At 37.7% G+C, this 24,022-nt stretch overlaps 1 protein-coding gene across 2 annotated transcripts in view; it reads right to left on the bottom strand.

Annotated features, from left to right (window-relative positions):
• The window catches only part of babam2 (BRISC and BRCA1 A complex member 2), a 73,988-nt gene that overhangs the window by 20,063 nt on the left and 29,903 nt on the right, over positions 1-24,022 (bottom strand). For both annotated transcript variants that reach the window (XM_088434092.1, XM_088434093.1), the window contains one exon: positions 4,911-5,020. In XM_088434092.1, coding sequence (XP_088290218.1) covers positions 4,911-5,020 — 110 coding nt within the window. The remainder of the gene's footprint in view (positions 1-4,910; positions 5,021-24,022) is intronic.

Consider the following 24,022-nt stretch of genomic DNA (forward strand, 5'->3'; position numbering starts at 1 on the left):
AGTACTTTACCACTGAAGAAAAAAAAAAAAAAGTTCAATCTTCAATCATTGTTCCAAAGATCAGATGTGTACCAAAAAAGATTTACTACAATGGCCATTTTATACAGCAGAAACTCCATACTGTAAAAGTTAATTAAAATAATGCCCTGTGACAAATGATTTTGAAACATAGAAAAACTGTCTTAAAGTATTTTTAAGTGAGCAGCATTTTTTTATTATTTGAACAGTAAGCTGGCTGATGCCAGCTCGCTCCGGACCAACAGTGTGGAATTTGCATGTTATCCCCGTGCCCACACAGGTTCTCGCCAGGCACTCTGGCTCCCTACCACATTCCAAAGACATGCAGGTGTACTGGACACTCTAAATTGTCATTTGGTGTGATTGGGAGCGCGAATGATTGTTCGTCCCTATGTGCCCTGGAAATAGCCTGGCAACAATTGAGAGTGTCCCCCGCCTACTGCCCAAAGACAGCTGGGATAGGCACCAGCAAGCGATTGACCCTAAGGAGGATAAGAAACTATGGAAAATGAATGGATGGATTTACTACAATTCAGATTCAATAGAAAATTTCCTAAAATTGATACGAGGAATTGGGTAGGGGTTGGTATTCTTTGGCTGGTTTGCACGGCTAAACCAATAAATATGCTGCATTTTGATGACGTCACCCACTTCTGGCAGACACTTGGAAGATACAAGCTATATAAGTAGTCAAACATAGGGATGGCCAGGAATACAGGAGAAGGAGAAGCATCTGATAATACTAAAAGGAAAAAACATTGGAGCAGGACTAATACAGGCAGAAGAGAGGAGAGGGGAGAAGACTGAATAAAGGCAGGGAGAGAGCTGGCGTTTGGCGAACGGGGAGGGGCAGAAGTCTGTTAACCTGGTGCGACGGGGCGTGTGCTTGTAAATAAACATCAGGTTGAGATTATTCTAGGCACGAAAGCCCAGACTGTAGGGCCCTAGGGTCAGAGTGGGCCCATACCTGGCTGGCGCTTTCTCTCTTTCACACACACACGCATGCATGCACGCACGCGCACACACAAATGCCCGCGCGCATACAGGCACACACACGCACGAGGGGGATTCACTCATTGGGCACAACAAAAAACATGAGAAGAGACTAATAGAATCCAAACATAACGTGAAAGTTCACAAACATGTTCATTCAAACATATGTACATAGGCTAACACAATCACATGTAAACTGACAGATGTATATACAGTAGAACTCCCCTACAGCAAAATCATCTTTGCAGCCAGAAATTTTTCACAACAGAGGACCTTTCCCTATAGCAAATCTACGTCTCGGACATATAAACATAAAAAAACATGCTGTGCAATCTATAATCTAACTGAAGTTAAAACAAACCATCCAACATTGAAAAAAAGAGAAATGAAAGAAATTGCCAAATCTACAATAAGCATTCCTTTTTAAACTTACCGTATTTTCCGCACTATAAGGCGCACCGACTTATAAGGCGCACCCTCAATTAATGACATATTTTAAAACTTTTTACATATATAAGGCGCACCGGATTACATATTTTAAAACTTTTTCAATCACAATATAGTAATATTCAAAGTAATAACAATAATAACTCAAATAATAACGCTAAACTCAGTCAATATGACCAACCTTGTTCAACTGTAAACACACAAAAGAAACAGGAAAAGCTTACTTTATCAGTTCATTCCCCATCTACGAATCCCAATCTCAATATTGATCCATTTATAAGGCGCACCTGACTATCAGGCGCAACATCAGCTTTTTAAAATAATTAAGGCTTTTAGGTGCGCTTTATAGTGCGGAAAATACTGTAAATCAGTGTCTCGCACAATGTCTTTCAATTTGCTTCATCCTTTTTTCATACTAAATTAATGGTTAAAACTGTTTTACAAAAAAATTCAAACCAAAATTCTATGTCTTTTTATTTTTCTTCTTTTTTTGCTGATCATAAAAAAACAATCCAATCTGGGACTCAAAACTATCATATAGCCTGAACTGTGAGATTTTTTATCTGTCACAGCATGACAAGACAGCAGATGGAAAAAAAACAAAAACAAACTAAGAATAAGTGCCCATCAGAAATTCATATAATCTCAGCGTTTATATGAGCTTGCAATAATTGCAAAGTCTCTGTTTTTGTATCACTTTTTTGGAGGCACACAGTAAAGTTTGAATCTCAGACACAACTTTATTTGATATTTCTCCAGTAGGATATAAAGGCTTTTTCAATGCTGTGAAAGTCTCTAAATTTAAAAGCAAATATCCATTGCTTTTCCACAAATAATGATATATAGTAAAGCGACAGTAAGTGGTCACCTTCATCAGACCTCTCTTCCTCAGCCTCTCAAGATATACATAGTCATTTAATGTACCGGTAGTCTCACTATCATACTATCACGTTTTCCTGGAAGTGTTCAGACACCCCAACATACCACACGCCCTACATGTAGCGCTGCATACTCCTTGCGCTTTTCTTACAACTTTATTTCATGTGTTCACCTGTCCCAACAGTAGCACTGTGGGAGTTTTTTGGCAAGCTTCAAACTTGTAGCAATACTTGCTGAGACTTCTTCATTGATGCCATCCAAAATCATCCAATCTTATTTCATGTTTCACTTTGTCGACAGGATCTTAAGTGTCAGAGATTTATGTCATGTGTCTGCAGCTGACACAAGGACATTTTTTTTTTTTCACCTGGAACATTCTGCACTGTGATGACTGTGCTTTTGCAATCATTTTTACCGGATGGCCACTCCTAGGAAGTGTTGCAACAGGGCTACATTTTTCCATTTATGGAGTAGAATTGTCTTAGTTTGGACTGAATGGACATTAAGGTATTTAGAGACACTTGTAATTCTTTCCAGTTTCATGCAAGTTAACAATTCCTAATTAGGAGTTCTGAAAGATATTTTGTGCAAGCCATGACTCCCACTGAGCAACAATTCTTGAAAATAGAAACTTTTTTTTTTTTAACAGAGGAAATCTGCGTTCTCCCACACCTCCAATTACAATAAGTGTATTCTAGGTTGTTTGATTTTTACATTTAGTAGCCTTTGATTAACCCATAGAGAAGTCATTAGACAAAGGGATCACATGGATTTTCCTCACAGGACTCAGAACATTTACAAAAATATTTTTGTCTCATTAACACAAAATAAAAATGAATAAAATAAGGGGGATTGCGTCTGTCTGTTATTGTGACACAGATGAGGCTATGATCTCAGGTTAAAATGCGTCCTCGAGTAATTTCAGTAGCTCAGTTAAAAAAAAAAAAAAGCGTGAACTTTTCTTGTCCCATTTTTCTACTTGATAGTGGATGTGGCTGAAAAAATATGTCAAAAAATCATAGCAAATGCAGTGATGCTCTGTAGAGTAAAACAGACCAGAAAAGAGGTGGAGGCAAACCTCAAAACTTAAGTTTACCAAAAGAGAGGAAAGCCTGTAAGTTTTTATTTTGAAGTTGTTCCTGGCAGTGTGGTGGCAACTCCTGATACACTCCTGATACACACAATACACAACACAACATTGTTCCAAAATCACATCATCAAAAAAAAAAAAAAGTTTAGATTTTTTTTTATTTTAATTTTTAATTAAGAGGGAATGTGTTATCTCAACTTCTGTGTTTTCTAATCGTTTTTCTAAAATGAAAAAAAAAATCCACATAACCCTGGGGTTACAGCGTCCCTGGCTTATGTTTTTTTTTTTTAATGTTGCGATGTGAACCACTGAGTTTTTTCCTCCCCTCTTTAGGGTAGTCCCCCCTTTGAGACAAAAACAACTGTCATGACCCAAGGGAGTTTGCTGTATTTGTGTTGTTTTGTCTCCATCTGCAGGCATTTTAGGTAATTGCACTTGTTTTCTGTTGCCGTCAATGCCTCCAAGCAAAGCGTCACTACAATGCTGGTCTGCTATTGCTCGGCGTCTCCTCACGGAGATGCTAGTCTGCTATTGGTCGGCCTCACACGTTTCAAAATGGCGGAATGGTAAAGCTTTGTTCTATTGTGAGTGGTTACAAAACCGTATTTATAATGCATTTTATTTATGATGTTTTCTGACTGTATACATGTATATAATACAGTATATACGTAGCACTTACTATACTATTTTGGTACCAATTTTTAACATGTATGTATAATTTTGATGTTTTTACACGGGGTTCTAAATGCATTAGCTATTTAACATAGGTTTGGATTGCCCACCATATGATGAATTCGCCTTACAAACCCAACCGCGGAACGGATTAATCTCGTAACACGGGGGCCCACTGTACTTAATAATCCACTCGAATTTGCTGCAGGATGGCTAAATACCAAACACTCAATAGCTGCAAGATGCATCCCTAATATAATCCCATTTTAAGTCCACTTTATGAAGAAATCAAGTTTTTTTTAATTGTTCTCATACTTTTCTTGCAACTCAAGGCATAATATTACCAAGTTTTGCATTATTTTCCTTTCAGCTTTTGCCATGAGTCGACAAGGCGCATTAGGTTGTCCTCTCAACCAAAAGTTAGCCAAAGCATCCGCCTAATACCAACTGCCCTAATTTCTTTCCTCACCTCATCTATCATCTTTCTAGTAGGTCTTCCTCTGGCCTAGTAGTGCCATCCTTCCACCAATATACCTAGTGTCTCCTCTGAATGTATCGAAACTATCCTAAATTGGTCTCTCTAACTTGGTCTATAAAACACTTAACCCTGACTACCTCTCGCTAGCAGCTTGCTTCTAGTCTAATACTATCTGGCAACTCTCTAAGCGGTTCTCAACAGCTTAATTTCTGCCTCCTCCGACTAGGATCCATTTTCTCATTTCCATATTACAACTAACATTGCACCTAACACTACAATGATATTGGTAGCCAGAATGCAACCACTAAGGTTGCAAATGATGTCTGTACTTACTGCTCAATTCTTGGAGAAAGGTAGAGTTTGGGGAAGACTTGAGTTGCTTCAGCATCCTCAAAGCTCACGGAGAGAAGAGCCACATCTTCTCCTGGGTCCAGAGCTGTGTCCTAAGCAAGGACAAAGAAAATTTTGTCAACTTGTGTTTACTGTTTAAATGAGTATATATATATTTTTTAATCAGTATGATAACCAGAGGTATGGCTTAGAGGGTTTGATAAAAAGAGGGCTACCACCAGCAAAAGTGTGAAGAAAAAATAGTGAGTGCACAAAAAGATTTTCACTCAAGGTGACAACACTTCACCCTGAGGCCACTTAATTTCACTTGGCTATTGCTTTAACAAATCATGCATGTGGTCCAGGCAATTAAGACACTGCCGATCTTAGATAATGCTGAGGGTTAGTATTGTTAAAGAGTAAAAAAAATATGTAGTGTGTCTCCTACTGTATATGCTTTTCACATAAAATACAGTAATTGCAGGTGTGTGTTGTTTGGTTAAACTGAAAGGGTGAGACCACTTTTCTGTGATTTTGCAACCTTATTCAAGAAGATAATGTATTAGTAATACTCTTAAACGAGATACAAATCTCAAGTGACAAGACGTCTCACGAGTTTCCCAGATTGAGATGAGATTTTGGCAAAATTAGTAATATGAAATAAGTCGCTTTTGGTTAGGACTTATTTTTCAGCTGCAGCTGAGCTACTTGAAGAAAATGCCCACAGCTCATGTAAGCTCTGGTGGTTGGCCTTTTTTTTTTTTTTAGTTGTTACAAACTGTCTTCAAATGTCTTCATATGCCAATATTTTATAATTCAGCTCTTACACCATAAAACCAAAATATCACCACACAGGCGATTTGAAAGTAATAAATGCATCGTGTATTTTTCAAATAGGGTTGCTTCGATTAAATATCATGTTTGGAAAATCACACAAACAAAAGAAAAAAAAACGAGATAAAGTGATGTCAGACCCATAGAAGACACATTTGACTCAGTCTGGTGCGTTCAAAAGTCATCAGTGGCAAAAGCAACCATTTCAGGATGTCCACATCAAGAGTACAATCATTTTGATCAATTAATCTTCTTCTAAAAAGTAAACAAGCTGCTAGCTAGCGGCTAATTTATGCTTGATGCTGTTCTAAACACTGGCAACTGGCGGTGTACAAAAAATAGGTAAGTTGTTTTTTTAGTGCCCTGTATTGGCGATCGAACGCAATGTCAGAACAACGTTGTGCTGTTTACATCGTGAGTCGTGACTCCCAACTCGCTGTGAGAGGTAAGAACTGTTTGCGCAGTAGAATATCGAGTCACAGTTATTGCAATATGCTTCCGGGAAGAACATAACAAAAATAAAATAAAAAAATTAAGCGTACCAATGTGTTCAAGTCCATACATTATTTGGTATGGTTAATGTTTATTTTGAAGCATTGGCTGGATTTCTCCCCATGTTTGGCAGCAGATATTACTGGCATGTAATGAATCGAGACCTCATTCCATCTAAACTAGTCAAGTAGTGTCTTAGCAGTTAGACTAAATGAAGAAAAAAAAAAAACCTAAACAACAGTAATTCATATGAACAATAATTGTTTAAGTCCTAAAATATCATTGACTGTAAAAAGGCAAGAGGGGAAGACACCAGAAGAAACATCTGTTTTGGTTCATGCTACATTAGTTTCAACATCTGCAACATGAAGCTGAGCTGATGACTTGGAGCACCAATCAAGTCATGTGTGAGATGGTTACAGAGGCCACCCGGAGCTGCGTGCTAAAAACTTCATCTTGCCTCTCAGAGGTTCGGGTTTCTTATGCTGTGGTAGATTTCCTAGAGCACAGCCACTTCTCAGGCACTGTCATTAGTGCAATTTTACATCAACTATTATGGGCTCTCTCTCCCTTGACAATTGCTCTGCAGTGATAATCAAATGTCTTACAGATGGTTTGAACTCATCCATTTGTTATAATTGCTGCCTTTTGCCTTGGTGAGGGGAAATCTAACCACCATACATGATGGACAGAGGCACAGTTCAACCACTTTGTAGCAAAAAGGGCTTCTGATGTGATAGGACCCATGAGCTAATTAGACAGATTTTGGTCCCTGATCATAAAACCAAACTCAGCTTCGATTTCAACAAAGATCTGGTTGATGATTAATTGATACGAGAAGAATATCATTTAGTGACAATGTGTTATGCTGTATGTATGATAGGAGACTGTATATAATTGTGTTGAATTGAAACAAGACTGTTGCTATAGTTGCTTAAAATAAATGTTAGTTAAAGCTTTAATCACAAGTATTTCAGGCATAACAGACAGTAATTATCACGAAGTAGTATAGACCATTCATTGACTAATTCAATCCCAAAGACATATTTTTAAAAATGTGATTAATTTTTTAAAATTGAATATTTTCAAAGTAAACTTTCACAAAGGCAGATTCATTGGTTATGGGTTTGTTTTCCCATCTGCTTACCATGTCAAAATAAGTGCTGTAAAATTGACCATTAAAGTCGTGGTCAAAGCAAGCAAAAAAGTAAGAGTCAAAACTTTTCCACTGTAAAGTTGTAAGTGCCCTTTTGCTCATTGAGAAAATGCGTCTTGTCGCAGCAGATACATTTGGGGCTAAAAACATAGGGTGTAATAGAGAGGAAGTGAAAGATGGCAGAGTATGTGGCATCCAAAAGTGTCGCCTGATGGAATCAGCTCACATCAATATAGTCTGCATCAGTAAACAAGGGCTGCTCTGTGTCTCACAGCAGCGCCGGCGGCTTCTGCCGCTGACGATATGGGACAGATAGGAACAGGCATGAAGATGTGGGGCTGCAGTGGTTTGTGTGGTTTGGGAGAAGATTATTTTGCTCCAGTTTGTAGCTGTCAAGTCCTGTTCTTGTCTTTAAAGGTGATTTAATCGAGGCTTTTTTTTCTACTGGGACAAGGAACACAGATGGATGAGAACTAACAGGAAGGTGAGAGGGCCAAAGGAGGAACATGGGGCAGCCAGTGCAAAGCCTTCATGGGACTATCACACAGTCCGGTTAGAACTCAAGAGAGCTGCTGAAGGGAAAGCCTTTTCATGGAATGATTCAAACTCATTCCATTCCAACAAACAGCAAAGAGTTGCCACACGTTATATCGTATCACTGCAGTAAACAAGAAAAAGTGTCATTTTAACATTCAGCCATTTCCATTCCTTTTTAATGCACTGAATAAAATTAACCATCTGGGGTAGTATATGGCAAACATTCACATTGAGAGTACTAAACTGGGGAATAAAGTCCTCCCCAACGTCTTTGTGTTGCAGGGATAGTACTTAGTCTTCATAGAGGATAAAGAATATAAGTATTGTAAAAGCTAATTATTAGTGCATTTCCCTATGGTGTTTCTTAGTATTCTTTGTATGTTAGTGAAGGCTACAGTATGTGGCTGTTTAAAAATAGAACAAATATGATTATCTTTTGCTTGTGGTTCAGTTTGGCAATAACCTTCGACTAAGAGTAGCAATAAACAGATTAAAGCCTTTTTTCAAAGAATACAGTATGTAAGAATTAGGTACAGTATGTAGCCAATTCACCAAATTGTCAGAATAGCTTATTTCTACCTCTGTAAATTCACTTTCTTTTAGTGTATAAAAGAAAGAGGAGCTTGGAAAATAATTGATATTGATTAATTATTTCATAGTAAATCCTCAACCTTTAAAACTATCATGGTCCAGCTAAATAAACTTTGTTACATCAAACCAACTTGATCCTTTGTAACCTGCAAACAACCTGCTGAGTAACATGCATAACATCGATTCAATTTTTCACCATCGTGTCTCGGAAAAAAGAATGTCGAGCACCCATACTTAATCTGTTACATTCATGTTACTGTGGTCAGAGGAAGAAAACAGAATCTTGTTTTTCCTTCCTACATAAGCAACAACAAAAAAAACAAAACAAAACATCTATAAGACCTTATGGATGACAGTTTTTAATGTCTGAAAATGAAGGCAGCGGTAGTGTACTGCTCTGATGCGCCAATGCTGTGCGCGGAGGTTCAGGAGCAAAAATCACAATTAACCAAGTAACATTTATATTTGAACTGTTTATTATATGCTAAATATACAATTTACAGTGTTAGGTGAAATTGACATTTCTAATTTGAATTGACAACAGCCTGCTTGTGCCACATGCAATAAAAGCGATGACAGAAAACAGAAGCACACAGCATTTTTGGTGCCGCTGGTGACCATGGCTTGATTTTCATGAAAGTGATTAAAAACTCAAATATAAATTACTAATGTATAGGGCCATTAATTCAATGTCCAAAAATGAGTGCATTAGAGCTAGAGGTAAAGTTAATGAATCATTCATTAATCTATGATCAAAAATTTCAACATTATTTAAGGAAGATTGATTCATCAGCCATATAAGCAGAGTTTTTACGCACAGATCTGCATTTTCATATCGCCGGTATTCTTACAATAAGTACTGTCACAGGACAAGCTAGAGGGCGACAGTCATTTGGCTGTTAGCAGCCAGTGCCTGTTACATCTAACAGCAGCGCGTGGTAGCTCAGGTGGTTACGGCATTATTTTCAAGAAAAGAAGCAAGCAGACTGAACCAACGTCCGAGTCCATCCTTATTTACACACAGGAATATTACTAAAAGCGAGAGGATCATGTAAAGATTATGATGTCACAAGCTGATTCAATTAGGAATGGAGCAAGGTATGGAGTGGTTAGAAAACATGGAAAAGAATACCATTTGACTCATTAATTATTATGGTCTTGTGGTCTAAACTTGGTGGAACATAGATGGTGTGCAACCTTGGTATTTATGGCAAAAAGCACTTGTGTAAAATGAGTTGCGTCGCAAGGAAAAACATTCAATTTTACACTGGCGAAGCGTTCAGTGACTGATCAGAGTGTGGGAACTCTGAAACACACGTAACTTAACCCATAACAAACAAATAATTTACGTATTATTATTAACACAGGAAAATATGAATAATTTATAAAGAATAGATTTATTCATTTATGCTATAGTTTTTATGTGGTCTCAAAATGTTGGTGCATCCTATATGAGGTATCATATACAGTTTATAGAATACTGTACATAGAATACCGTAATGTGACCCTAAAAGTAAGGATGCATCCTATACACATGTCCGTCTTATATTTGGGAAATTACACTTACAAAAATACTTGATCAGTCACTGCCAATCAATACAGTATTGTTTGGCTGCACCAGTGACATTGATCTACTTGAAATTGACTAAAGACAAATCAACAGGTTTCCTGATTTTAGGTGGGGTTTAGTTATTTATCCACAAATGTAAGTCAAATTAAAACCTTTTCTAGCCACATCTTCAAGGTTAGATAATGCCATGGTTTTTGAAGCCCAGTGGTAAGTGTGACTGTATTAAGAGGGCGATAAGTGTGTAAAGATGATTGAATATTGAGATTTCATTGGAATGTTTAAAAACTAAAAATCTCTATTACCCAAATGCACTGGAGGATGACTGCTACTCGCTTATGTAAAAGGTTAGCTTTAAAAAAAAAAAAAAAAAAAAAAAAAACTGTGACTCTACAGGCAAAACCTTAATGAAGACAATTTCTCCTTTGGAGAGTAATGAGCACTAAGTGCACGGTCAGAGGATTGCAAAATTTAAAAAAAAAAAAAAGGATACAGGGTGTTCTGCAGGGGAGCTGGTCGGACGTTAAAGAAGTATTTACTACCTTCCCTGAGAGAATGTGAGTCAACTGCTCAAGGGCTAGATTTAAGAAAGTGGTGGGTGAATAATGTGCAGTACTGTGCGGACATCAAGGTTAGAGAGTGCCTCCCGGTCAGACCCTTCTCAGCCGCCACCCTACGTCTTCCATCCCCCGTTAGTCTTTCGGACACATGGCTACACACACACAAACGCAGAGCTCTCTTTCCAGTGTGTCCGTCCTTGTGTCTCCTGATGCCCTGGCCTCTGGCATCTCCTCTGTGTCTCAAGTGACAGGCTGGAGATGTGACAGCTGTCTTTATGCCAGACCAAGCCTGGCCAAAGTCAAAACACACCAAAACACATGCATCCACCGAGGCAACGCAGGGGCTCTAACTTCAGGCTTAGAACGGAGGAGGTAAAGAGACTGTCCGCCTTCTTCGCCCAACTTTAAATGTCATGCCTGATGTCATGGGGTGGCTTGACTGACAGCACAGTTGCTGTGCAAGGACATCTCCAGCTCCTAGGCCAGCTCTGAGTACACCAGTATGTATAGCAATGACATTCTTTATAAAAAGAAATTGACGTTGTGAAAATCCCAATATAAAATCATTTAAGGAAGGCATGGACTGGCTCAAATATAACACAAAACCTACTACAGTAAAGAAGGGCATATTAGCAAATGCATGCAGTTTGATCACAACTAATTCAAACAATATCTGACTGCAAATGTGAATTTCACTAAACCTAAGCCTAACTTTGCCCTTAACCTTAATCCTAACACCTTTTTTGTCAAGAGCAAATAATATAATTTTCCAAAATACAAAAACATGACAGCTCTTGGACAGAATCAGAACCAGAAATATAAAAGTATCATGTCACATTTATTAAATGGAAAATTGCATCTGAATTTGAATTTCAGGAATGTATGTCTCTAAATGAAAAGACGCTGTACTTTTATTGGTAACAATACTATGACCTCCTTAGGTCCAACATTGAATCAACAAACCTTTTTTGATAAAACCTTTTCATTAAAAATTGGAAAAATTATTAATTTTAGCTAGTATTCGATTTGTGTAGTTCTCCAGGAAAGCAGACTGACAGCCTTTGTGTTGAAACAAAATAAAACATTTGCTTTACATTTAGGTAAACAATATCTTTGCCTATTTTCTGACATGTTACGGATCAGAAAAAAAAGTTTTATCTGGTTCTTTGATTACTTTACGAAACAACTGGTAGATAAATGGAATATAGAAAAAAATGTTAGTTGCAGCCCTTCTGAAGTCCAAAAAACTGAGTGCACATCTGCTATTCAGGTACGTTCGCCGGACCATCCATTCATCGATCCGTGGTAAAACCATATCTCTACCGAATCAGGATGCATCATAATTCTCACTCAGAAGCAGCACAATGCATATACTGTTCATTCCTCTGGATCACTTTAACCTGTCGGAGGGTCAGAGGTGAGCTGGAGACCTTCTCAGTAAAGTGAGTGTACACCCTGGTAATGCATTTGCTTGCACTTATCGTAACAGAAATGAATGAAAATAAAATATCTGATGACCCCCCTCCCCCTGCACTGCCATTCACCCCTGTGTTCAACAACGGAGATATAATATTACAACATGTTGAATAATACTGTACTTCTCAAACCTACTCAGTTATGTTTGTGTCAGCCCTTTGGTGGTTTGACAAAGACTTTTGCTCTCACCTCCCAAAAGGCAAGAGACTCACATTCAAGGTGGAAACTGCCAGATTGAGACAGAAAGTTGAGCATATGATTGCTAATGATGTGGTGGCGCTGCCGCTCGTGGGCAGGGGAGGAGAAGGGCGGCGGTGCACTGCAGGGGCCATGACAATTCTGCACCCTTTACCTCAAAGTACAAAACATGCCAGGGCAAGCACAAATCACCACAAACCAAGCAGCACGCATATCCACACGTATCCCAGAGGACCTAACATCCTCAGCTAAAGTTTCCCATTTCCTGTGCGTGTCTCCCTTTTTCCAAACACTTCTTCTGAACAAACTATCATCTTGAACTTTGACTTGACATCGTGGTGTGAAATGTTTGGTTGATGATTAACCAGATTGGCTTAGAGCTGCAGTCAATGCCAAAGATTAATTCTGTCATGAACACAATGCGCAAAGGATTTCAGAACACATGATACACCTGGTAGTCAGCGTGTGGACCTCAACACACCTTAACACTTAAGTCCCAAACACTGTGTGAGGGGTGTGTTGATGAACTTAATAAGTGCATGTTGCGGTTCTTCATTCAGACGTGTAATTAGAAGAGGAGTGGCCTAATGGCAAAGAAATAAGTATTTAGTACAGTGACTGACTGCATAGTGTGTATTGTGTAATTGACACCTGTTGCATTGACACCCAAATGCATTGTGAAAAAAATGGCAAACTTCACCGAAAATGCTGTAAACATTGAATACAGAAAAAATACATGAGAAAAATCTGCCCACCCTCCTCAAAAATAACACAAAAAAATACTGCAATGAAAAAAATATAATGCTGAGAAACCTTGGATTAATAACTAAGGCAACAAACAAAATCTCTTAATTGAATGAGTTCATTTGTTGTAATGTTTTATTTTACATACAAAATTTGTTAAAATATCTGTTGATTCGACCCCGGCTATCTAAATATGCATCAAGTATAATTATTATTTTATTGTGAACTACGAAGGTTCTCTTTCCCCCAAAATTGAATTATTGATTTATTTATTTTTGGATGACCAAACAAGTGCACAAAACTGTGAATAGAAAAAAATCCTTTCAACTCAACTTTTTGCAGGATTTGTAACGTAATCTACAGGATGTATTACAGCACAAGTCAAAATGTAAACCATTTTTATCTATGTGACAGATATCCATGCAATTATACAACATTTATGGTAAAAGAAATGTATTTGTTTATCAAATACACGGAGTGATGGGAACTAATCCAGAATCCAACTTCTTTTGGAACAAGTTCAATGTGACCAATGGATGTGTCATTGATATCTAAGCAGATCATATTTCACTGAAACAAGTCATTAGAGTGACTGTGGCCAAGCGCCACTAATAATGCGTCACTGATAGGATGTCGTGGCCTTTGTTGTCTGTGCATATGCAAGAGTGTGATGCTAGGGCTTCTGGCCACAAAGGGTGACTCAAGTATGATCACTTGCATGTGCAATATAACATGCATTATGTGTTCCTGGGAGTGAATGCTTGGCTGCTATATGTTTATTTTCAAGTACAAGTTGCATTTGACCACCAGTGCTAACAACGTGTGGAATGTCTTTTAAACCCAATTGTCAAGATGTTTTTAAAGCAATTTTGGCTTGATGTCCCATCAAACCTATCTTTCGAAATAGTCAATGTTGCTCAATGCAGACATTTAGATGAAGACATGAGATTAAAAATGAAGACTGCGGTGCAATAGTTTGGTTGTAGTGGTATTTCTCAAGGCAATAATTGTAATTGCATTCGTCATGCTTCGCTGACAGTGTTGCAGGGTGTTTTTGTCTCACTGCACTGTTAATGAGATTATTCAGCGTTTTTTTTTTTTTTTTTTTTTTGACCAATGCAACCTCTTGCACCCTATTTGGGTTGATGACACTTTGGTCATAAACTGGGAATTATAAGAACTCAATGACATTTTGAATAATTATGCTCTAGATGAAAATGCAAGCTCTCGCGACCATCTATCTGAGCAATCAAAAATGTATCTCACTTTACAAAAAAAGAGTGTTTTGACAACAGGGATGAATAACTATATTTTATAAATAATGTAAATATGTGTCTTGATGAAGCCTGTTAGTTGTCATGTTCATGATGTAGCTAATATAGTTGAGCTACAGTTTACGTTGTGGTTTATGATAAAGGTGAACGGAGACGCATGAGAATAATTTCATTCCTCCAAGGCCACCCCCCTTCAAAAAAAAAAAAAGAAGTACCTTTAATAAAGGATTCAATATTCAAAATAGATCCAATATGAAATATGTTTTACTGTATTTGAATCTTATTTAAAAGGTAGTTAACCAAACTAAAATAACAAAAGCATCCATTAAAATGGCATCTTTGAGGATGGGGATATTAACTGCACCGCTTGCATTACCACATGTAAAATTCAAAAAACAGTTCTATTTCAATTACAATTTGTAGTCATTTTAGTCAAGAATATGGCAATGTGGCTGTCATTGAATGAATGTAGTTAAAGTATAGAATATTATGTGGTTTGGCAGTGTATTATTGATTTGAAAAAGGAAGACTACAGAAATCAAAAAGATAGATATTTCAGATTTAAAGGGAAGCCGGATGACCCTGCAGTTGAAAAGAAGAAAACAGCAATAGGAAGATGAACATTTGAAGGTGTTGCAGAAAAACAACATGCGATGTACAACTTGATATACAGCGAGGGCGGAAAGTAGGCCAGATGGAAGTAATTCCATGGAGGCGTGGGGAAGTGTGTTTGTGTGTGTGTGTGTATTTGTGTATGTGGGGATAGAATGGTGTTGGGGACGGAGGAAGAAGAGCAGGAAAAGGGGGGTGGTGAAGTGGATGCTCTCCTGAGAATACTCTACTGCTCTGCAGGGGTTTCAAGCTCAAGCAGGTAGGTGGGAATGTTCGTGTGGAGAAACAGCGTGGGTGGCTTAAGAAGGCGGGGGTGACAGTGGTTCGAAACCCCCGAGGAAAACAAGAGTAGACCGTGACCTTTGGTGTAAGGGGGACATGTCGGGGTCACTGGAGTCTGAAGGAGATTTGGGCTTCATGCTTCATTCAGTAAATCCAACGGTTGTGCCCCCCCTTTTTTTAAGTACTTTGAAATCCCTTAAGAAGTAACCAAAAAATATTTCGACATTTGCCATTTTTTTCTAAAGGCCTGTAAAGGTACTTCTGAAGTGCTTTTTCATACAGGGCCATAATAAACAAAATGCCTGGGTATTTCAGTCATTTTCAAGGGCTGTGAATAGGACATGCCTTCAGATTTTATGCTCTTTCTTATTTTTTATAAAGCCATTCAAAAGTTGACGGTGGTGCATTTTGGATCTTTGTCCTACTGTAAAACCTTAGTGTATTTCAGCTTTAAAGTATAGGTCTGTAAATCCCAAATTGAGGTCTTGATGGGTAAAAGGAGCAATATTGTAAAGTTTGATGAATATCTGCTGTTCCCAATTTTTGTGTCTGATCAGTATTTGCCAAAAGGCAGGGCAGAGATACAGCCTGCTGCTTTGATCAGATGCAAAAGACATGATACTCATGTTATGATGATATTGATATTTTGATATGGATATGATATTGAGTGCTTTCACACCCATGAACATGAACTTGCAGTGGATAAGATTAAAGAAAATAAGACTACTAAAATGCTTAACTTTAAAGACTGATTTACCCGCATATTGCCCACACACCCTTGCTCAAACTCATGTACACCAGTGGCTGGATCATCTGTTGAACTGAACAGTACAGAAGATTACCCTTTCTTGTTGAAATGTGCTTTTTTACTGTTCAAAGCTGGATATTCTCCTAAATGCAAACAATTTGCCTAATCACTTATTACTGTTAAGCCATCAAACTGACCCTTTTTTTTCCCCTTCAAAAACAAGAATACAAACTTAAAACTGCAGCTGGACCATGCAAAAGGTAGGGGTAGGGTGTTTCGAATGTTACAATATCTTGTAAAGAGTCAGGAACTGAGAGGTAAGTGACTATCCAACTCAAAAGCAATTTCTACCTTACACCGTTAATTCGTCACTGATTTTCTGTTCCAAACACTGAGCAAAAAAAGAAAATCCAAATCCTTTTGTAAATAAATGAAAGGTTAATGGCTTGTATTTTCTGCTGTCGCATTTCATCTTATCGTGCTATGAGGTTCTAGAGGCAAAATCTCCTTGTGTCACAACAAAAAAAGAAAGGAAATGACTACTCCCCATCTGACTACAGCCTTTGTGATAACATAGTCATTACCGATGGTGTTAGGTCACTCAAGGGATGATGACAAAGTGTATGGGTTTGATCATAAAAACAAATTACTTAAATCACAATAGCAATCTTATGACCTCTTTGCCACAGCGAATGACTTGATACTATGACCTTGTCTATACGTAACTGCCTTTTTTATATTTGCGTTGTCTCTCCGTCGTTGTTGTTTGTTTACTTAAAGAAATTGCATCTCTACAAATTCAGCAAAGTGTGGTTTTATTCACTTACAAGCATGCAAAATCGCTAGGCGGCAGTAGTGTCGCCAAATTCTGTCCAATCAGATAGAACCTCCACCTCTGACATGTCCAATCAGAATGAACTTCCACCTCTGACATCACCATTATCTGCAACTTTAGTGGAAAAAAAAAAAAAAAAAAAGAGTAGCGCAATGACGCAAATCTCCGGTTAAACGTGGTTACACGCAACCGTGTAACAGGAACATGCTAATGCAATGAATAAAAGGAATGAAATCTGGAGACATTATTTTACTGCAATCACCTTTAATAATATTTAAATTTTCTATAGAAAATGATTAAATGAAGCATGATTCTATCATTGGGAGGGTTAAAAAAACAAATGCTTCTTCAGAACATACAAGTGCATGTTCAAACAATTGGGAACTTTTCACAAGTAAGGCATACAGGTCCAGATGAAGTAATAAGACTAATAGAACTATAGTAACGTCTAATGTTATATATTGAGAACACATTGTAAAGTAACACTGAAAAGATTTTCTTTTTTAAAAAGAAGCCCTTTGCTCATTCCATGTTTTTAGAAAATTCCACAAAGACAGCAGCTACATGTCACGTTGCTATGTAAAGCAAAAGAGAAGAAAAAAAAACTAATATAATCTTAGCAATAATGAAATTACTGGGTTTGCCTTGCGTGATTTGTACTTGCAGTACAGCAGGTGTGTTTTGTTTCAGGGAGGGCTTGAAAATTAGTCATGTGTGTTAACAATTTTAGATGGATAATTATCTGTATAAATCACAATTTATTTTACACACCAGTCGACAGGTGTCCTTTGATTTCAGAAAGGGCACACAGTTCTATCACGGGATGAAAGCATGTTAATACTTATGAGAAGCAGCATCAGCTAGACTCCCATTAAACTTTCCCATTCTGTGACATTTTCTCAGCGACCCAAAACTGTGGACTACCAGATGCTAAACCACCTGGAAGTCGCAACGGCAAGACTCCTAAAACGTTGAGCAGATGAGTTACATGAAAGAATGATTAAGTTTTCAAGCTGTGACAAGGAGGCAGAATATCATCGAGAAATGCATTCAAATTGAAACACAAACTTCCAAGGTCATTAACAATTTCTTGGAAACTCAACTACGACTGACTTTTTCCACTTATTGATACATATACATGCAATATTTTGAGAGTTATGAATCTCCTGGTGTCACTTCTGGGATTTTTCCTTTTTGAAGTCCAAAATGTAATGAGATTTTTCTTGGGTCACAATGCGAACTGTCTGCTCGTTTTGCATAATCTAGCAGACAGACAATCAAACAAATCAAAAGACATGGGAGATAAGAGAGCCTACTTGCCAGAGGTAGCAATTACAGACATAAAGTACAGGACAAAAATTTAGTAAGGGCAAGCTTACTTCAAAACCTGAGATGGAAACTTAATGGCCAACTTTTTAACCTGTGGCATTTTGCATCCATTTCTTGGATAGTGGGATTCGTTTCAAAGCGAAAACAATTTTGGGGAAAACATTTGGGTGATTCAAGGTCCCCCAGGTTTGCAAAAGGTAAAAAACTATAAAATGGAGCATGCTGACGTTTATAAAGTGTTGCAGATCTGAGCTATCAAACAAAACATGTTATCCCGATTAAAATACGTAGACTCCCATCATAACTTGTATTTTTTGATGCACTGTGAACCTCATGTGTTGTCATGCATTTCCCGTGATTTCCGTTTCAATCCATTCAGTGGTGAGTCGATAAACAGGAGAAAGTGAAAAACGTGTGTTGAAAAATTTTAAACCTCTTGATCCACTAGGTGGTAATGCGTTATGCTTCTTCGCGATGAGCGAACAATCGTGCGAAATGAACGTCGTGAAAACCGTTTGGATTGTGAAAATAGGTGTGTGTGAGTGCATTGCTAGGTGAAGTTACTTTGGAAAATAACATGTTATTTGAAATATATGCGCGTTAGTATGTGCGTTTGTGTGTGCAGAATCAGAAGTTGCGTCATCTTCAAAATGGCAGAGCTGCCTGTGAATGCTGGGTGCTGTAGTTTTATGTTGCTAATTCAAATCTATTGGGCTAGCGTTTGAATGTGACCCCACCCCCCCCCACCATTGTATAGTGCTGTTTTTAGCGACTTTCGAAAACTTTGCTCAATATTCGCCTACACAACTCTCATTTGTTGCCGTCCGACGACAACAATGAAGCGTTACAATTCAGCCGATGAAATTCGTGATTTGGTTATAGAGCATGAAGAGGATTCTTCAACTCCATCACAGGGAACTTATTGAGCCAGAATTGATGCACAGAGGGCTAAAAAACAAAACAAAACAAAAAAAACAACGCTTGCAGGCTGCAGAGGCCACACCTGGAGCTTCAAAGTGAAAGCAGTGTGAACTTTGTGACAAACCACTGAGAGCATCCAATGTTTGCTCTAAATGCGGCATATCAGTATGCCGAAAGCGTGTGAGTTCTGTTTGCATGAATTGTTAGAAAAAAAAGTTGTTTATTGTTCATGTTCATTCACATTCAATAAGTTCACCATTAGGTTATTGTTCATGTTTACGTTCATGTTGTTCATTATTTGTTGGTTGTTTATAAATTCTGTCAATAAATTCTTTGTTGTTACAATATAGTATACTATATAAAGAAATTACACACTTCCAAGGGTCTGCCAAAATTTTGACAAAAAAAAAAATTGCGTTGCTGGGGTAATTGTTTTTTGCACTGAAAGCATAATATTGCTTTTATTGTACATAGAGGGTATCAAAAATAAATACATAAATAAAAACTATATTTGTATGGATAGGTCTGATGCCACTGAACATTTTGAGTGGTCGAAATTAAAAAAGTATTCATGAATGAATTAGTTATCACGCTTCCAAGGGTCTGCCAATATTTGAACAAAAAAATGCAATGTGGGGTAATTGTTTTTTTCACTGAAAGTATATTAGTGCTTTTATTGTACATAGAGGGTATAAAAAAATAAATAAATGAAAATGACATATGTATGGATAGGTCTGATGCCACTGAACATTTTGAAATTAAAAAAGTATTCATAAATGACTTAATTATCACACTTCCAAGGGTCTGCCAATATTTGAACAAAAAAAATCGCATTGCTGGGGTAATAACAAAAAATTGCTTTTGCGAAAAAAATATGCATGCCACAAAAATCTGTTGTTATTTTTTATCATATTCAAGGCCCTAATTATTCATATTAAACATTCCAATTTGAATTTCTTTTTTATATAGATATAGACATAATTGTTTTTTTCACTGAAAGCTTATTATTGCTTTTATTGTACACAGAGGGTATCAAAAATAAATAAATAAATACAAACTATATATGTATGGATAGGTCTGATGCCACTGAACATTGAGTGGTCAGAATTAAAAAAGTATTCATAAATGACTTAGTTCTCACACTTCCAAGGGTCTGCCAATTTTTGAACAAAAAATTGCGTTGCTGTATAAGTTTTAAAAAACGCCACAGGGAGAGAACTGAACAAAATAGGAAAATCTAGTGTCCAGTCCATTAATTATGTTACTGAAAAAGTGCAAAAGTGCTGTAACATGACTAATGGGTGTTTGTAGTTACTCAGATGCTCCTTTTAGAGAGACTGTTTAAACGTTGGGGTATCACAATGCAGAAAAAGTCGTTGAGATGTAAATCACTCATCAGCAAAAAGAATTAGAAAATCAGATTGGATTTCTAAAGACATGCAGAGATGAGCAACACACATTTTGGATCTAGGTTAAATGGACTGAAAAGACCGAGATTAACCCCTACCAAAATCATGGTGGCTTCAGTCTGCGTGGACCACGCCTTGGACGCATTGGACCAGCAACCCAAATGCCTTAAAACCCCAAATGATTATGAAAACAGAGATAGAAGAAAAAGCAACCTCACCCGAGATGAAGAGGATCAACAACAACTATAGAGGGATCTTACAGCCATACAACCCTGTGATCTCGTAAGCGAATCAGGGTCGGGCCTGATTTGTACTTGTATGGTAGCCCGCCTGGGAATACCAGGTGCTGTAGCTTCCAGATGAAGGCCACCTCTAGTCTCTTAGGACGTCTGTCTGTGGGGACCAGGCCTCGGGCGCAATGGGCCAAGCACCCAATTGCCTTAAAATCCCAAATGGTTACAGAAACATAGACAGAAGCAACATCAACTGTCAGTTGGAGACTCAGGATCAAAAACAACAAAATCATGGCGGACCAAAATGTGGAGAAAGGATCTGCCTCTAACCCCTCCCCTCTGCCCTACTTTTCCTCAAAATATAATGGACTCACAAGTCTTTATGCATGATGTGATTCTTGATGGTAGCAGCAGAATGAATCTTGAGGTCTTCAAAACCATTTTGGAAGGCAATTTACAGAAAAATGTATCAAAATTCAATTGAAAGAAGGTCATTATTAGGGTTGGGTTCCAGGATTCAGTTATCGAGTGGTATCAGGACTAGCATGTTGGTTCCTCTGGAACTTTTAAGATTTGAAAATTCTGATACTACGTTTTGAGACTAAGTCCGCCGTGCGCCGCAAGTTGCTCAAAACGAAGACGCTCAGCGCGGATTAATCGACAGACATGTCACACAAGCAAACTAGAGCCAATAGGCGATGCTCATCTTACCTCTGGAAATTGTTGGTTCCCTGGAGTCCTCAAAATTGTGCAGTAAAAAGGACAAAGTAAGTCCAAGGTTCAAACTACATTTACAAAACGTGAGCATAAACCAACATTGGATATTAACAAATTGATTAAAATAGAATAAGCTCACATCTAGCATCCGCCATCCTCTTCTTCATATCACAGCCACCAATACAACAGTCCATTTTGGTAAAAAAGTATGCTTTTTAACTTTGAGTGCTTGTTTGTTTAGTTTCAACATGTCTGTTTTGTTCATCTTCTTGAGCTTCTGAAGCATTGAATCAGCTGATTGTGTATTATTTTACTTGTCACTGATACTAAAAAAAATGCAGTTTGCTTCGTTTTGAGCCTAAAAGATAACACAAACAAACACACAAACAAACACATTCCAGAATCTTTGTAAGGACAAACAAGTCCACTGTGCAAATTTGCTGTCAAATAGATTTGAATGGTTTAAAAATTTGGACCATGACATGATGATCATTGGAGAACTATTGTACTTAACAGAGCAGGGGTGTCAAACTTGTGGGCTGCATAGAGGAAAATCTATTCCCGAGGGGGCCGGACCAATAAAATCATGGTATAATTTTATATAACTTTAAAACAACAACTTCAAATTTATTCTTCTTCTTTAATACTTCTCACAATAAAACAAGTACAATGCCACTATTAATCAAAATAGTAACATTACGATTAATCATAAAACATTTCAAGTTTTTCATTTATTAAAATAATTCAGCTCATTTTTATACTTTACAAAATCATCTTGTGGGCCGGATTAAACCAATTTGTGTGCCGGAACCGGCCCACGGGGTCTATGTTTGACACCCCTGATCCAGAGGCTATATATGTCAACTAACACATGCATGCTCGAAATTATCATCGACGCAGCACCAACAAACCATAAAGAGCATTATGTTTAGCATTATGATGAAACTCCCCCAACAGATCGTGCAGCAAATTAATATGGTTGTCTTAACATAAGGAATAATGTCAGTTACTGTAACTTAATATGAACTTGTCAGACTTATGATTATCTTTTGCTCTAAAAATCAAGTAACTTAAGTTTATAAAAAATGACCTTTGCATCCCATTACTTTTAGAGGGCTGAACGTTTTCTTAAATATGAAGTGGGGAACTCACACTTAGACAGCTGTCATCTTTGCTTCTACTTCAAGCCTCTGAAGATGGCCGCAAAACAAATAAGACATACCATTCAAGAAGAGAACTACAATTGAAAACTTTACATACACCTGGGCAATACTTTAACTTTCTATTTCAATTTTGACAAGTTTGTTGCTGTTCTTAAAAATACTTTTGGTAGCCTCATGGATTATATGTCGACTTCCTTCTGCTACACTCATTGATGACAGATTATTTTTAACAGACAGTAAACTTTGTCACATAGAAATAGAGTAGCTTAAAAACATTAAGAACAACTTACATTAGTACTTGGGAGGATTACCTTTTACAGCAAGAACCTGACAGAAACGTTTCAGACAGCCACCTACACGTTTCTTAAAGTATTTTTGGGGAATGCAGGCCTATTCGTCATTACAAAAAGTATGTAACTCTGTCAAATTTGTTGTCTTCCTTACCTCAAGCCACCTTTCAAAAGGAGAAGTCAACCCCAAACTTTTCTTTTCAATAATATTCCCGACGTGGCCCCAACACAGCATTGTGATTAATATTGAATTTGTGTAATATGAATTAAACGGAAAAGTCCACTCATTTTCATCCATTCCCTGGGTGGCTAAGGGCTCAGGTAATGACCAATCATGGTTCACATGAGAAAACCATGAAATCCATCCATCTACAGTCTCGATCCATTTTCTGTAGCCACATTTTAGTCTATTTTCTTTCAATTTATTTACTGCAAGTTCATATTCATGGCAGCAAAAAGCACTCAATATCATAACTATATCATCCACCCACCCATCCATTTTTAGAGCCACTAATCCTCACAAGGCTCGCAGGCTTGCTGGTGTCTAGCCGAGGTGACTTTGGGCAGTGGGTGAGGGACACCCTCAACTAGTTGCCAGCCACTTGCAGGGCACACAGAGACAAACAACTATTCATGCACCCAATCACACCAAAGGACAATTTAATATGTCAAATACACCTGCTACGCATGTTTTTGGAGTGTAGGAGGAAGCCGGAGTGCGAGGAGAGAACCCATGGGGGCTTGGGGAGAACATGCAAACGCCACACAGGAAGGCTGGAGCGAGGTGGATTTGAACACGGATCTCTGAACTGTAAGGGGGATATGCTAACCACTGCGCCACAAGGTCGTTCAAGAAATCAAACCGTTCAAGATAAATGAACTAAGTAAGTTTGTGTATTTAAAAAAACTAAACAAAACTGAAGACTAATAAAAGCCACGTGCCCCTCACTGATTTTTCTTTTAATGCAACTTCAAAAACAGAGTTGCGGTTTGCAGTATCAGCAAATCTAAGACAAGGATGTTGCATTTCCTGCTACTTGTTTAGTGCCATTGCAAACAGTCCAGCATTAGACAATGGTTTTGCCAGAAATAGTATACTATGCAGTATATTATAATTAGACATTGGATTGGAGACAGAATACTAAAA

This window comes from Hippichthys cyanospilos, chromosome 14, assembly GCF_059441005.1.
Source record: "Hippichthys cyanospilos isolate Australia breed blue-spotted pipefish chromosome 14, RoL_Hcya_1.0, whole genome shotgun sequence".
NCBI lineage: Eukaryota > Metazoa > Chordata > Actinopteri > Syngnathiformes > Syngnathidae > Hippichthys > Hippichthys cyanospilos.